The sequence below is a fragment of the Dicentrarchus labrax genome, unplaced genomic scaffold (assembly GCF_905237075.1).
Source record: "Dicentrarchus labrax unplaced genomic scaffold, dlabrax2021, whole genome shotgun sequence".
Taxonomy (NCBI): Eukaryota; Metazoa; Chordata; class Actinopteri; family Moronidae; genus Dicentrarchus; species Dicentrarchus labrax.
Genome location: NW_026136701.1, coordinates 9,636,449 through 9,649,232, shown reverse-complemented (window position 1 = coordinate 9,649,232; position 12,784 = coordinate 9,636,449). Strand labels below are relative to the sequence as shown.

At 39.3% G+C, this 12,784-nt stretch overlaps 1 protein-coding gene across 4 annotated transcripts; it reads left to right on the top strand.

Annotated features, from left to right (window-relative positions):
* The first annotated feature begins 330 nt into the window (after positions 1-330).
* Positions 331-12,630, top strand: znf644a (zinc finger protein 644a). 4 transcript variants are annotated; one of them, XM_051399753.1, is made up of 7 exons: positions 345-414; positions 502-597; positions 4,226-6,716; positions 7,133-7,726; positions 9,103-9,228; positions 10,464-10,566; positions 11,611-12,630. In XM_051399753.1, the coding sequence occupies exons 3-7, from the start codon at positions 4,229-4,231 to the stop codon at positions 11,795-11,797; spliced, it is 3,498 nt and encodes a 1,165-aa protein (XP_051255713.1). In that variant the 5' UTR covers positions 345-414; positions 502-597; positions 4,226-4,228; the 3' UTR covers positions 11,798-12,630. The 4 variants fall into 4 exon arrangements, with proteins under 4 accessions (XP_051255711.1, XP_051255713.1, XP_051255706.1 ...); XM_051399746.1 differs by having other exon boundaries at positions 346-414; positions 502-658; XM_051399751.1 differs by lacking the exon at positions 502-597 and having other exon boundaries at positions 331-414.
* The last annotated feature ends 154 nt before the right edge of the window (positions 12,631-12,784 follow it).

Below are 12,784 nucleotides of genomic sequence, written 5' to 3'. Positions count from 1 at the left end.
TCTAATAAACACAGGAGAGGTGGAATAACAATAACTGAACCGGCTAATCTTCGGCTATGAAAGCAACAAAGCCCTGAGAAGACAACCGTGAGGGCACAGTGGCAACATTTCTCTTGGCATACAATTCTTGTCTGTGCGTCTATGGCAACTTTAAATAGCTAAACCAAATGTGCTATTTAAAAAAAAAAAAAAAAAACAAAGCAAATAATAACTGAAGTTTAAATTTATGTTATCAATTAATACGGTGATTAACCGCCATCAGCGTAAAAAAAAAAATCTGCTACCCAAAGGAGATGGTCATTAACTCAGGTCTTTTATTCCTCCTATTTGGAATGAACCATTGCAAATCTTTCGGGGGAACATGGCGCCGACTCGTAACATTACGTGACGAAATTATACGAGACAATAACTTGAGTAAGTGTTTAACTACAGTTGCTTTATTATATAGTAACATAATCAAACGTAATTATTGGAGAATGTCTTTGTTCTGTTGCGGTTTAGCCAATTTTATGTACGGTTACCCTTACAAAGGAAATGATATGTCCCACACCAGTCCACCACGGAAAATGGCGACTGTGAAATAGATGGAAGACGAAAGTAAGAAATTATTCAATGCAGCGTATAAATTGTGTCCTGTCTGCATCCGCACCGCTCGGAGGTAATGTCTGTTTGTTTTTCATCATTTTATTGATATCTGTATAGTGAGTAGCGAGGAACGATTGTCATTGGCTATAGTTTAGGAATAGGTTTTGGTATGGAACAGCCTTAATGGATTGGTCTGCAGCTCCTGCAAGCAGCATCCAACAACACAGCGTGATTAAACGCCAAAGAAATGCAACGATACCCTTAACGGAACATAGTATAAATAATACAATTTGATGTGTATGTAGGGTACCTTTGGAAACCCATCGCAACTATAGTGGGATGGCATATAACTGAACTACTATGCTGAAAGTTTTAGCTCTATACAAAATCCACAACCGCTCATCAAAAGCCATTTGCGAGGTCCATCTCTGTGCAGTTTCGGTGCTACTGTGTAGATATTATAAACACCTTGCTCTGCCCCAGGAGCATTTGCTAGATATGACACTTTTATTGCCCTTCAAATCCAAGACCTCTCACTCCGGCGACCTTGTAGCGTTATAAATGGCCACAATTAATCATCTAAGCGAAGTGTCATGTACATTTTCCTATATTTACATTGTAGTCAGTGGATGGTGATTGAGTCAGGAAGCTAACTGTGGTGACATTGTAAGTAACTAAAATGTTTACTTTTCACAGCAAACAAGAACATTCTAACAAACAAGAACTACCTATGGCAAACTCGAGCTCGTAAAACATACACAATATTAAATATTGGACTCTATAATCAAATGTCACTGTGTTACGCTTTTGACATTTGATTGTACATCCTAAAAACTGCGAATAATTATCATCCTTACCAGATGGTTGAACGATTTTAACTATCACTGATTTACATTTGCATTCAGGGCTGATTTTTTTCATTATTCATTTAGTCTGCCTTTTATTTTCTCAATTAACTGCTTGGTTGATAAAATGTCAGAGAGTACACAATTCTTTCACAAGAGACACAAGAAAACGTACAATTTCCTTAAACCCAAAGTGACGTTTTCAAATGACTTGTTTTTTCATCAAAAAAGCTCCTAAACATCTGCAGTTTTTTATCGCATAAGACAAAGAAAAGCAGCAAAAAATACATAAACAATTATCAAAATAGTTGCAAATTATTTTTCTGTTAATCGACTAATCGTTTCAGCTTTATTTGTATTTTAAATTTGACTAACATTTTTAAGCCATAGTAGCAGCCTCTAGTGGCAGCAATGCTCATCACACCCTGTGGACAAACAATTTATGGACAATTTTGCTGTTCTGAAAGGTGCAGTGTGTAACATGTAGATCGATCTTTGGTCAGACAGGGAGTATAATATTCATAGGTATGTTTTCAATAGTGTATAATCACCTGAAAATAAGAATTGTTAAATTTTCTTTTGTGCCTTTTTTTTAGAATGAACCTTTTTATATCTATATCACAGGTCGCCCTCCATGGAGGCCACCATGATGAGCCACCAACCAAACACTGGCTCTAGATTGGGCCATTCTTTGTCATAAAATACAGGTTGATGAGACACATAAACAGTCAATAGGTCCAGTATGAGTTGTAACGTGACGTGTGTTCCTCAGAACGCAATTGGTTGATGCCTTTATTTGCAGTGCAAAAGCTCAGAAAACCTTCCCCTTAAACCGCAAATTGCACCTTTCTTTTTCGCTGTGTAATATTCGCGTTCTGTGTGAAAGAATTCACAACAAAAACAACAGTTCGGAATAGTTTACTGACGTGCAAATGAATTGCCCGAAAAAAAACAACCCAAGTTTAAAGGCCTTAAATCCTACACATTAGTCCATTTTTAAGTCTAAATCCAGATATTCCTCTGCAGTGAAGTGTTGCTACATGTGAGGGTTACTAGGATTGTCCCTGACGTTAAGTCACTTACAAATTAACTTGCTACAAACGTTTCATGCCTCTCCTGTTGCTGCCTGAACTCGCAGTGTCTTCATTCCTTGAGTCACGATAGTCCTGGTCAAAGCCGCTGTAAATCAGCTGGCATCTTCATCTCACAGGCTGTGAGTCGATGTACACTTGCCCCGCTGTGGTACTGTCACTCATTCTGTTCCTGCTCCCCAGCAGCATTCCCAACTAGGTTCCCCCAATCCTACTTCTCTAATAGTGTTTAAACTCCCCCCTCCCAATTAGTAGCTAATTGCAGTTAGTAGTTCCTGCACTGGTAAGTGATTCCCAGTGTTACAAGAGAAAAGGTCTGTGTTGCAACAATCCCCTGATAATTAAGTCCTGGTGACAAGGCTCAGCTTTTTCTGGGACTATCCAACAAATGAAAAGTGCGTCAACTAAGACTTCACATCGACTAACGGTTATGTATGTCAGCTAGCACTATTGTGCAAAGTTAACTAAGTGTCGACTGCAAAATTGTTCACCACTGATGAACCTTATTCTTGGTGCAATCTTCACTCCATCACAAAGTGAATGAAAGAATACAAACTCGATCGTTTTGAGTTTATAACTATGTTCCTTACCCGCTTGACCCCCCACCCCAACATGTCTTTGTTTTCTGTGGAGTCAGAGTCCTGGTTAAAGCAAATCACCTCGGTACTGTATTCCCTCTCATCAGGCTGTGTCCTGATCTGGCTGTTTTAACTAGCGGTTATAAGGAGAGGATGTAGTCCTGACATGTTCTGTTCTTACTTGCAAGCGAAGATCACCAAGCTCTGTTCACAAATCTTAGAATTTAAAGTTCCCTTGCTTCCCAGCACACATTCTTATGTCAGAGTCCTTGTCAGAGCTGCTGTAAATCACCTTGGTACTGTATTTCCCGTCATCAAAACTGGCCATCCTTCCTCCTTTGTTGGGTCAGGGCCTTTTCACTGGGAGGCTGCTGAGCTCGGTTCCGTTGCCTGCTTGCCCGGCACCATTTGTGGTGCCCATTACAGTGCTCCACATCAGCATTCCTTCCCTGTGGCCCTTTGCTGCATGTCATCCCCTTTCTCTTTCCCCTCTGTCTTGTCACTCTTCCGCTGTCACAAAAGCAAGAAAAGCCCCCCCAAAAAGAAAACAAAAACATTTGATTAATCAATTTATTTAACATGCCAGAATTTAATCCGCCTTTCAGTATTATGGATAACCCCACTCGGCCAGACATGCCAAAACAATTATGATGGTGTCATCTAAATTAAATGTAATATTTGGGATGTAACAGTGTTAATGGACCAGTGTGCAACATTTAGGAGGATCAATTAGCAGAAATTGAATACCATATTCATAGGTATATTTAGTGTATAATAACCTGAAATAAGAATGGTTGTGTATGTGTTACCTTATAATGAGCTGTTTTTATATAAAGATAAAAGGTCCTAATCCACAAAGGCCGCCATGCTGAACCGCCATGTTTCTACAGTAGCCCAGAATGAACAAACCAGACAGTGGCTCTAGACAGGGCCGTTCGCGTTTCTCACGAGTTTTGCAGCCACTTTAGTTTCTCCTTGGAATAGGAGGGTGATGGGAGGGGGTGTAATCTCTAGCTACACTACTAGATGCCACTAAATCTTACACACTAGTCCTTTTAAATGTGGATTTTGCAGTTGCATACTTGTGAAAGAGGAATATCTAAGAAGGCTTTAATTTTCTTTTCAGGTCATGGCAGCTGAAATGTCATGTCTGACAGGTGTTGATGAAGATGACAAAGATGCAGATCCTGAGATCAATGCCCTCACACTCCTGCAAGAGCCTGTGAGAATGGCGCAAGAATCCGCTTCTTGCACAGATTCTTTCAGCAAGCCTTCTCTGAAACAAAACAGTGTCCTAGATGTTCTGTCAAACACAGATATGTTGTCTCCGGTTGGCCTGGGAAATGGACCCTCTTCGCATCAGGCTACACAAGCCCATGAACTCAACAGCATCTCTACAGAGAAGGAGGAGGCAAAGAGCATCACCCCACTAAAAACTGTGCAGGAAATTGACACAGCAGGAATTTGGGGTTTTGACGCAGACTCACCTGAGAACTCACTAGATAATTTTAGTGGTGCTAGTGACCTTCATTGGGACCCTCACAAAGAATTTATGCAGTTTCTGTGGGACAACCATGGTGATTCCCCTGGTGAGGAGCCTAAAGAGGAAGTCCCTCCTACCAACTGCCAAAGGAGAAGGAAACGGAAAATGGACATGGTTGTAATGGTGGATCCCTCAGAAGACCTTTACCCTGATCTGAGCCACAAGTCATCTGAGGAATTGTCTGATGCTGAAGGCCAAGAAGATTCTATTCCTGTCAGAAAAGTCAGAAAGTCAAGGAAGTTCTCCAAGTCACAGTCGTCACCAACAGTGAAAGTTTCCAAGTATCCCAATGGAACAGTAAAGGCCATCAATCTTTACAATGCACCTGCGAGAAATTCACATGAGAACAGTATAAGTCATGGGCTTACACCATTAAAGAGGAGGCTTACAATAAATTCACATTCAGAGGAAAGGCCATCATGTTTCCCTTGCTCAAAGTGTAAGCTCATTTTCAAGAAGGAGCATCATTTGCATCGTCATTCGAAGTCTCATGTTGACCCTTCGAATATTTCGCCAAAGCCTTTTGTATGCCGAGAATGTGGACAGTCTTTCAGACAAAGTCGTTCACTTATTGAGCACATGTCTATCCACCAGGAAAAGCGAGAGAGACTCACTGAAGAGATTAAAGGCGTAAATGATAAGAAGAAAGAGGATAAAAATGCGAAGCTTTTCTGCCCTCAGTGCCCATTTGGAACCAACTGCCCAAACACTTTTGTTCAACATGCGAAAACACACGAGAAGGACAAGAGAAAGTTTAGATGTGACAAATGTAGCTTCAGGACTCTGATTGAGAGTGACCTTAGGAGACATAACATTATGCAGCACACTGTTATTACAGTTACAAAGCAGATCCAGGATGATGACCCTGACATCTTCTCATGTAACATTTGTTCTTATAGAGCTTTTAGCAAAAATGTTTTTAAGAATCACCTGTTGCGGCGCCATCAACAAACCTTTGAGGAATACCAAGCTGAACAGCAAATTGAGGAAAATGCACATCCATCTAAGGAGCAGCACATACCTACTTGCAAAACTCATGAAGATGCAGAGTTTACATCTAAAATCTTGATAAAAAATCAAATCTCTTCTAAAAGAGCCTGTTCACCTAGTGAGTCCAATGACATTTCAGACTTGTTCAAAAATAGCAAAATTAAGAGAGGTCTCAAGTCCCAACTAACGGAATCAAAACTTGACAAATCCATTAATGTTCTTCTGTCGCGACAAAGACATGGAAAGAAAACTGCAGAACAGAAGAGGGAAAGCAATAATTGCAGCACATCTGTTCACGATTCCAAAACTGACAAAGATGGCTCTGACCAGTTGCCAGGAACATTGACTGTCAAGGTTGAAGATTCAGTTTTATCCCCAAATGGCCATGGGATTCCATCCAGTGCAGCCAAAACAGATCTTAGCAGCAGTGTACCCAAGTTGAGCGAGGATCAGTCAGCAGTCAAAAAGTCGCCGTCTAAGAGGAAGATGTCCACCCCATATCGCAACACCTCTGACCAAGACTCATGCTTCATCTTACCAAAACCTTTGCCAAGTCCCAAGAAAATAAACCAAGAAGAAATGTCGGACTATGACGAAAAAGACATTTTTCAGTTTAATGATACAGATGCCAACGCTGACCTTTTTGACAATGGTATCAAGAAAGAAAAACAAAACATCATTTATACCTATAGTAGAAGAATGTCCATGAGGGGTGCTCTGCAGGCATCTAAAAGGCTGTTTGAAAAAATAAAGACTGAAGAGCAAGAACAGAACGACCCTGAAATCAAAGAAGAATGCATAGAAACAGAAGTATTTCAAGAAACCTTGGAGTCCGACCAAATACCATTGAGGGAATCCTTCACAGAGGATGTGTCAGAGTTGGAATCGGACCGCAAGAACTGTCCATACTGTCCCGCAGTCTTTGAGTCTGGTGTTGGATTGTCCAATCATGTCCGAGGGCATCTTCATAGGGTTGGACTGAGTTACAATGCACGCCATGTAGTGCCTCCTGAACAGGTGGCTTTTCAAGACAGGAGGCCACGAATTCGACGGAAGATATCAGCGTTCCGGAGATTGAAAAAAGGTAGTTGCGCCCTCATTGCATGTTCTTTTATTGAAAGAAACTATCCCTTATTACAACTTGGCTTTTATTCTTGTGGCTCTGGCCATCAGTTCTCTCGGTGATTAATGGACATTGAACTTACCAAGTTATTGCTGAATTCTTTTAACGTCATCATCACTAAAACTGAGTCTCCTGGGACAGCTTGTTTACAACAACCTGTATGATTCCTATTGGACAGATCTCAGCTGAGATACCAGGAATAATGTTGGTGAGTTCATTGTTATCATGACTGGTGGAACCAATGGAAAATAAAACCCAAGTTTTAATCTGGGTTTAAACTGTAATTTCTGTTGTACTTTGATGTGACAAAGTTCAGGTTTATCATATTGTGCTTGAATTGTTCATGGTTCTGATTTTGTTGTCTTGTTTTTTTCCAGCATTGCAGCAGGAGTCAGACTCTGAGACCGTGAAAAGCATTCACTCCTGTCCATTATGTGGGGACTCATTTGATAACAGGACTGGGCAGTCCAATCACATACGAGGCCACCTCAAAAAGCTCGGTAAAAGCTTTGCATCAAAGAACAAATCCCCATTATTATTACTGCGGGAGTTGATGCGTGACAAGAAGGAGTTCCAGCGGGCACTTCAAATCCTGGGAAAGAGAAGGAACCATTTCCAATATGGTGCTTCACCAAAGCTGTCCAGTGTTGATTGTTTCACACCACCGCCCATTGGAATCCCAAAAAATAATTCTGTTACAAGCGTTTGCACTGAAGCCAGACCACTGATGCCCATGTTTTCCTTAATGGAAATGGAATCTGAAAAAAGGCAACTAGAGACTAAGCTGGATGTTAAAAATTCACTCTCTGGCACAACTGCCTTGATAGGAATTCTGAAGAAGAGAAAGTGTCAAGAAGATGGCAGACTAAAGGGGTCCTCCCAGATGTCAAGAAACACATTAGCAGTTTCTTCAAACAGTGAGCACAGTTCAGGATCAAGAGTTGCATCTTCACTGCCAAAGTCAATATCAGGTGAGTAACTTACTCATAGCCAGGCTTGGGATGTAACCGATTACATGTAACAGTTTTACGTAATCAGGATACAAAAAATGCTGATTGTAATCTGTTACAGTTAGAGACAAAAAACCCATTTAAAGTATGATTACAATAACATTTAATAAAAATGGGCAGAATTACAAATTTAAAATACATTTTAAAATAAAGAACAATATAGTACCATGCACATGTGCAATGTACACACATTACAAGACTTTACGCATCTCACCATTCTGGTCTTGAGTGAAACCATAGCTAATATTACATTTTACAGGTCATTATCATGGCCTGTAGTGAAGAAGGCTTTCTTTGGGTGAAAATTTCACCATTATTTTGTCTTTAAAGCTGAAAAGAAAACAGCATTACACCTACAGTGGAAGTTTTGCCTTCCAGTTGTGAAAATGTATTTGCATATTTGGTATTGAGGTAATCCAAGAGTAATGGAAAGTAATCAAGGTATGTTACTTCAATATTGTGATACTTGTATTAGGTTACTGACTACATTAGACAATTAGTAATTGTACTGGATTACTTACTGCTTACTACTACTTACTAAGAATCCCATAATCCGAAAAATCAAAACTGTGTGTGTGTGTGTGTGTGTGAGACTTCACATTAAGACATTAACATCTAGAGCTGTTGTTTTTAAGCAGATATCTGAGCACTAAACATCAGATCTTATGTGATGTAGAAGAGAGGTGTCATCAGCATAAAGGCGTAGAATGATATTGCCAGATAACCTTTAGATTATTTAACCAAAACAACGGAGCATGTTGCACATAATAATGTAGAAGATTCACATTCTTCTGTCTTGTTTTATAACCTTGATTGCATTAAAAGTGTCTATAGACTTTGTAAGATAAAACAGAGACAGAACATGTTCCAATACATTTTTGTGATTTTGACAGTGGGAATTTTCTGACAAAGGCTTGTTTGCTGAAATGTGACAGCACAAGAAATGAAATGATAACCTGAGGCTGTAGTGCGATTTTTGTGTATTTTTGCTATCCTAATTCATAATGTAGACTTTTGTCTGTATTGTCAATTTAATAATAGAATTTGGTTCAGAGATGTAGCGCACTCTTCCTTTACTGCTAAGAACTGAAATTATATTATATATATATTATGTAATATCATTGGGCATCATAAACCATATTCAGCATCCTGTGATTTGCCTTTAAAAAAGTGAAAAGGTTGCACTGCAGGCATTATAAACTTGCTACACAAAAGAATGTGAGGACCTGTTGTTATTAGGTCCAGTCATACAACTCCTCAGCACCACTAACAAATAAGCTTCACAATATTTTGTTTTCACTTATTTGTTTGTCTTTGTATTCTTTGTCTTTTTACAGAGAAAGGTGAATTCAATAGGAAGGTGTGCGTCCATTGCAATGCAACCTTCCACAGTGGAGTTAGCTTGTCTAATCACCTCCGGGCATATGCAAAACGAAAAAGGACTGCCTTACTTGATGGAACCAGTAAGTGCCATCAGCAGCAGCTTAAGTCAGGCACAAAAGACACAGTCTGTGGAATATATTCTCCTACAAGCAGTGGTTTAATTGATTAATTAGTTTTAGCTAATTAAAACACATTTATTTCTGAACACTTTGGGCCTGCATGAAGGGGTAACCATTGCTCAGCAAATTAAAACTACCAGTTTGTTGTGCAGAAGTAAAAGTTCTTGTTCACAACCACAGACCTGACAGTTGTGGTCTCTCTGGCTTGGTTGCGTATTTCAGTGAACACAATCTGCAGTATTTGGGAGGTGGGGAACCAGTTAAGGTTCCCAACCTTGTTGCTGCACTAGCTACAAGTACTAGTTGATACTTCTTGCTCTTCAGGATATACTTAGAATGGGATATGTGTGTTGTTTTTTGTCAGATATTATATACTCGTGCTGCTCAACAGTAATGTGTCAAAAAAATAATATCTTAGTTACTCAGGACAAACCACATTCCTCTTCCACCGTTACCTAATTTGCTCCATCTTATGACCAAAAACTATAGATCTGATCAGGCATGCAGGATGTAAATTCTGCCTCCCTAATTGTACCTGAGTAACCCGTTCACTGTTTCTTCTGCTGTTCACAGCAGTTTTTGAAATCCATTCACCTCCACTGTGTGGGTATGGCAGCATAAATCTCACACTGATATCTCAAAACCTTACCAGATAAAGCCAAAACTGTCTGTGTGGCTGGATACCACAAGAGGTTGTGACGTCCAAATCATATCTATAATTAGCATACCAGTGGTTATTTGTATCCTCCCCAAGGTAAGGATCTAGAAGGGCATCAGGAAGTGAGATATTGCAAAGATTTTAATTGTGGAGCTGGGTGGGTGCATCTGTGGGAGGAACAACCTCTTCATCACAGGAAGCCTTCAGGGCCTAGTTTTCCTGCAGGCACAGATCATCACACTTATATCTTGGGCGTCGTGTTTCTTGGCCACGCTGGATTGGCTAAGGCGATGAGACCAAAAGCCAGATTGTTCACCTCAGTGGCACATGGCCAAAACATGAGTTTGAATGAAGCAAGGGCTAATGATGTCCAGACTGACTGGTTCACTGAACTAACAGAATGAACATCTCTAAACAACATCCAAACTTTCCAGAGCTCATCATAGGCTTTGTCCATTTTAAAATGTTAAATTAGCAAGACTGTGCTGCAATCTCAATGGTAGTTCTGTAAATGAATGAAGTAATTTCTGTCTTCCAGCATTTGACTGTAAAGCAAGGAGGCAACGCTCAAGGCCTGGCTCAAAGAAGAAGACACTGCCCTTACCACAAACTCCAGAGGAAATGTACAGACTCACCTGCAGGTAATGTTTGTATTTTCTTTTATAATATGCTTATTATACTCTTTCTAAAGGATGGATAATATTGCATCTGCAGTTCAACAGACTTTTAGCAGTGATTGTTGCCCTGAGCACTTGCATATGGACCACTGTCAAATGTCTCTTGTACTCCAAAAATGGTGAAACAAGTGTGCTGCAGGGATGACGTATTTTTGTAGGTTAATCAAAAATCAATGGGATTTTTCCATATAAACAAACTACACCACAGTTGCATGACTTCATGTGAACCACCACTAAACTTCCAACTTGTAATTAAATTGTGTAATTAAAAACTACAAGTTGAAAATAGTTTGCAATAGCGCTAGTATAAACACATCAAGGCTGTAGAGGCGGACTAGTGAGTAGATAAGTCAGTGTGCTGATGTTTAATGTCACCGACCACTTAGCCACTTGAAACCCATTCAAAAATCATATTGAATTGAAGGTGGGTGCAAAAACGCTAACTCCAAGTTTCCAGGTTTTAGGACTCATTCCTGCAGCACTCTCTAACAACTAAATCTAAAGAGACTGTTATAGCAAGTGGACAAGAAACAGTTTTCAGTATGAACACAGTACATGCTCATGAACTGCATTTATCATGTTCTCACAAAACCCTAGTCAGTCAGTCTTCTTATTACAACAAAATCTGACGTGCACTTACTCTCAAAGACCAAAACTCTACATCCTAGCAGCTCTGTGAGGTGGAACTTAGCAGTGCTAAATGCTAACGTCAGCATGTGTAATGTTCACCATCTCAGTTTAGTGTTGGCATACTAACATTTGCTAATCAGCACTAAACAAAATATAGCTGAATCTGTTGGAAATGTCATTAGTTTTTCAGATATTCAATCATAAACCCAAGTAAAAATTCCAATTCATGTCTGTACAAAATTCAATGGAATCCAATAACTTTAGTCAAAGTGGTGGAACATCTGGCAGACCCACATTTTTATCTGTAGACATAATGTTAGCATGGCTCAAAAACAATGTGTGTCAAATATTACCATCAGTCTCCTCTTCTCTTCACAGGTTCTGTGACCTCGTCTTCCAGGGTCCCTTGTCGGTCCAGGAGGACTGGATTAAACATTTACAGAGACACATTATGAACACTAGTGTCCCTCACACTGGGCTAAGCATGGTAGAGGTCACCTCGCTGCCCACGACCCTCAAGACTGACCAAGACAGCTCTCTGACAGCCACACATGCTGCCTCATGAAGCCAATGGGGACCTTTTTAGATTTCACTAGACTGTATGTGTATGTACATTGGATGTTCTTTCACTTTTTTTTAGTCAATGAAATACTGGCCAAAGTACAATATTGCTCAATGATGGATATTGTACATGTTTGGACATTTGGACAGATTAAAAAATTAATTATTTTGGATATTGTTACCTTTTTCTGTTTTTACATGGTCCATGTTTTGGAATTCAATTCAAAATGGACAGACTGTTTTTTCTTGTTTTATGCAGTAATGTAGTGTGGAATCCATTTCTAATGAAGACAACTTTTACCTCAGATTTCTCATGGTTTGAGTCCGTTTTTGTCAAAATTTGGGAGCACCTCTCTTCTGTATCAATATTCACATTTCCAAAATACATAGAATCATGTTTATTTTGTATTGCAACATGTTCCAGTCCAAGCCCACAGTCTCTCGCTTTCTGGCCAGAGTTAGTGAGAAGAATATTTTGACTGAAAGTGGCTGCACCTGAAAGATCATGACAAACAACTCCAAGAATCACAAGTGGAAAAGTGAGCGACTATACGAGAACAAAAAGAAAAATGTCCAGAAACTTGTTATGCATAGAAAGTGTTTTATAGTATTTCAGCATTGTTTCTAATACAAATACAAAATTAAAACTGAAGGTGGTTAAGAAAAAAAAAAAAACCTAACAAGCACAGCCAGTGCTGACAATGCCCTTCATACATGTCACCTATATTTAATGTTTAAATATACTGTTTTGAAATAATTTAATTTTAAATGTACTATATCACAGATACAATGCTTAAAACATTTGTGTTGTTCTAAATAAAAAAACTAAGAAAACAAGTTGACTTTTTCAATTATTTTTGCACACAAATCACCTGATCTGTAAATGTGAAAAACATACAAACTTTATGTTCTTAAAGTGACTGATGACCTGGGAGTACTGTAGCTAACGTCAATATGGACGGAATGGGATATGATGAACCATACATGAACA

Bases quoted from the DNA above. Each gene is read 5' to 3' on its own strand.
- znf644a (XM_051399751.1), top strand. From the start codon at position 4,229: ATGGCAGCTGAAATGTCATGTCTGACAGGTGTTGATGAAGATGACAAA. The intron at 6,717-7,132 runs GTAGTTGCGCCC...GTTTTTTTCCAG, and splicing joins GTTCCGGAGATTGAAAAAAG to CATTGCAGCAGGAGTCAGAC. The intron at 7,727-9,102 runs GTGAGTAACTTA...GTCTTTTTACAG, and splicing joins ACTGCCAAAGTCAATATCAG to AGAAAGGTGAATTCAATAGG.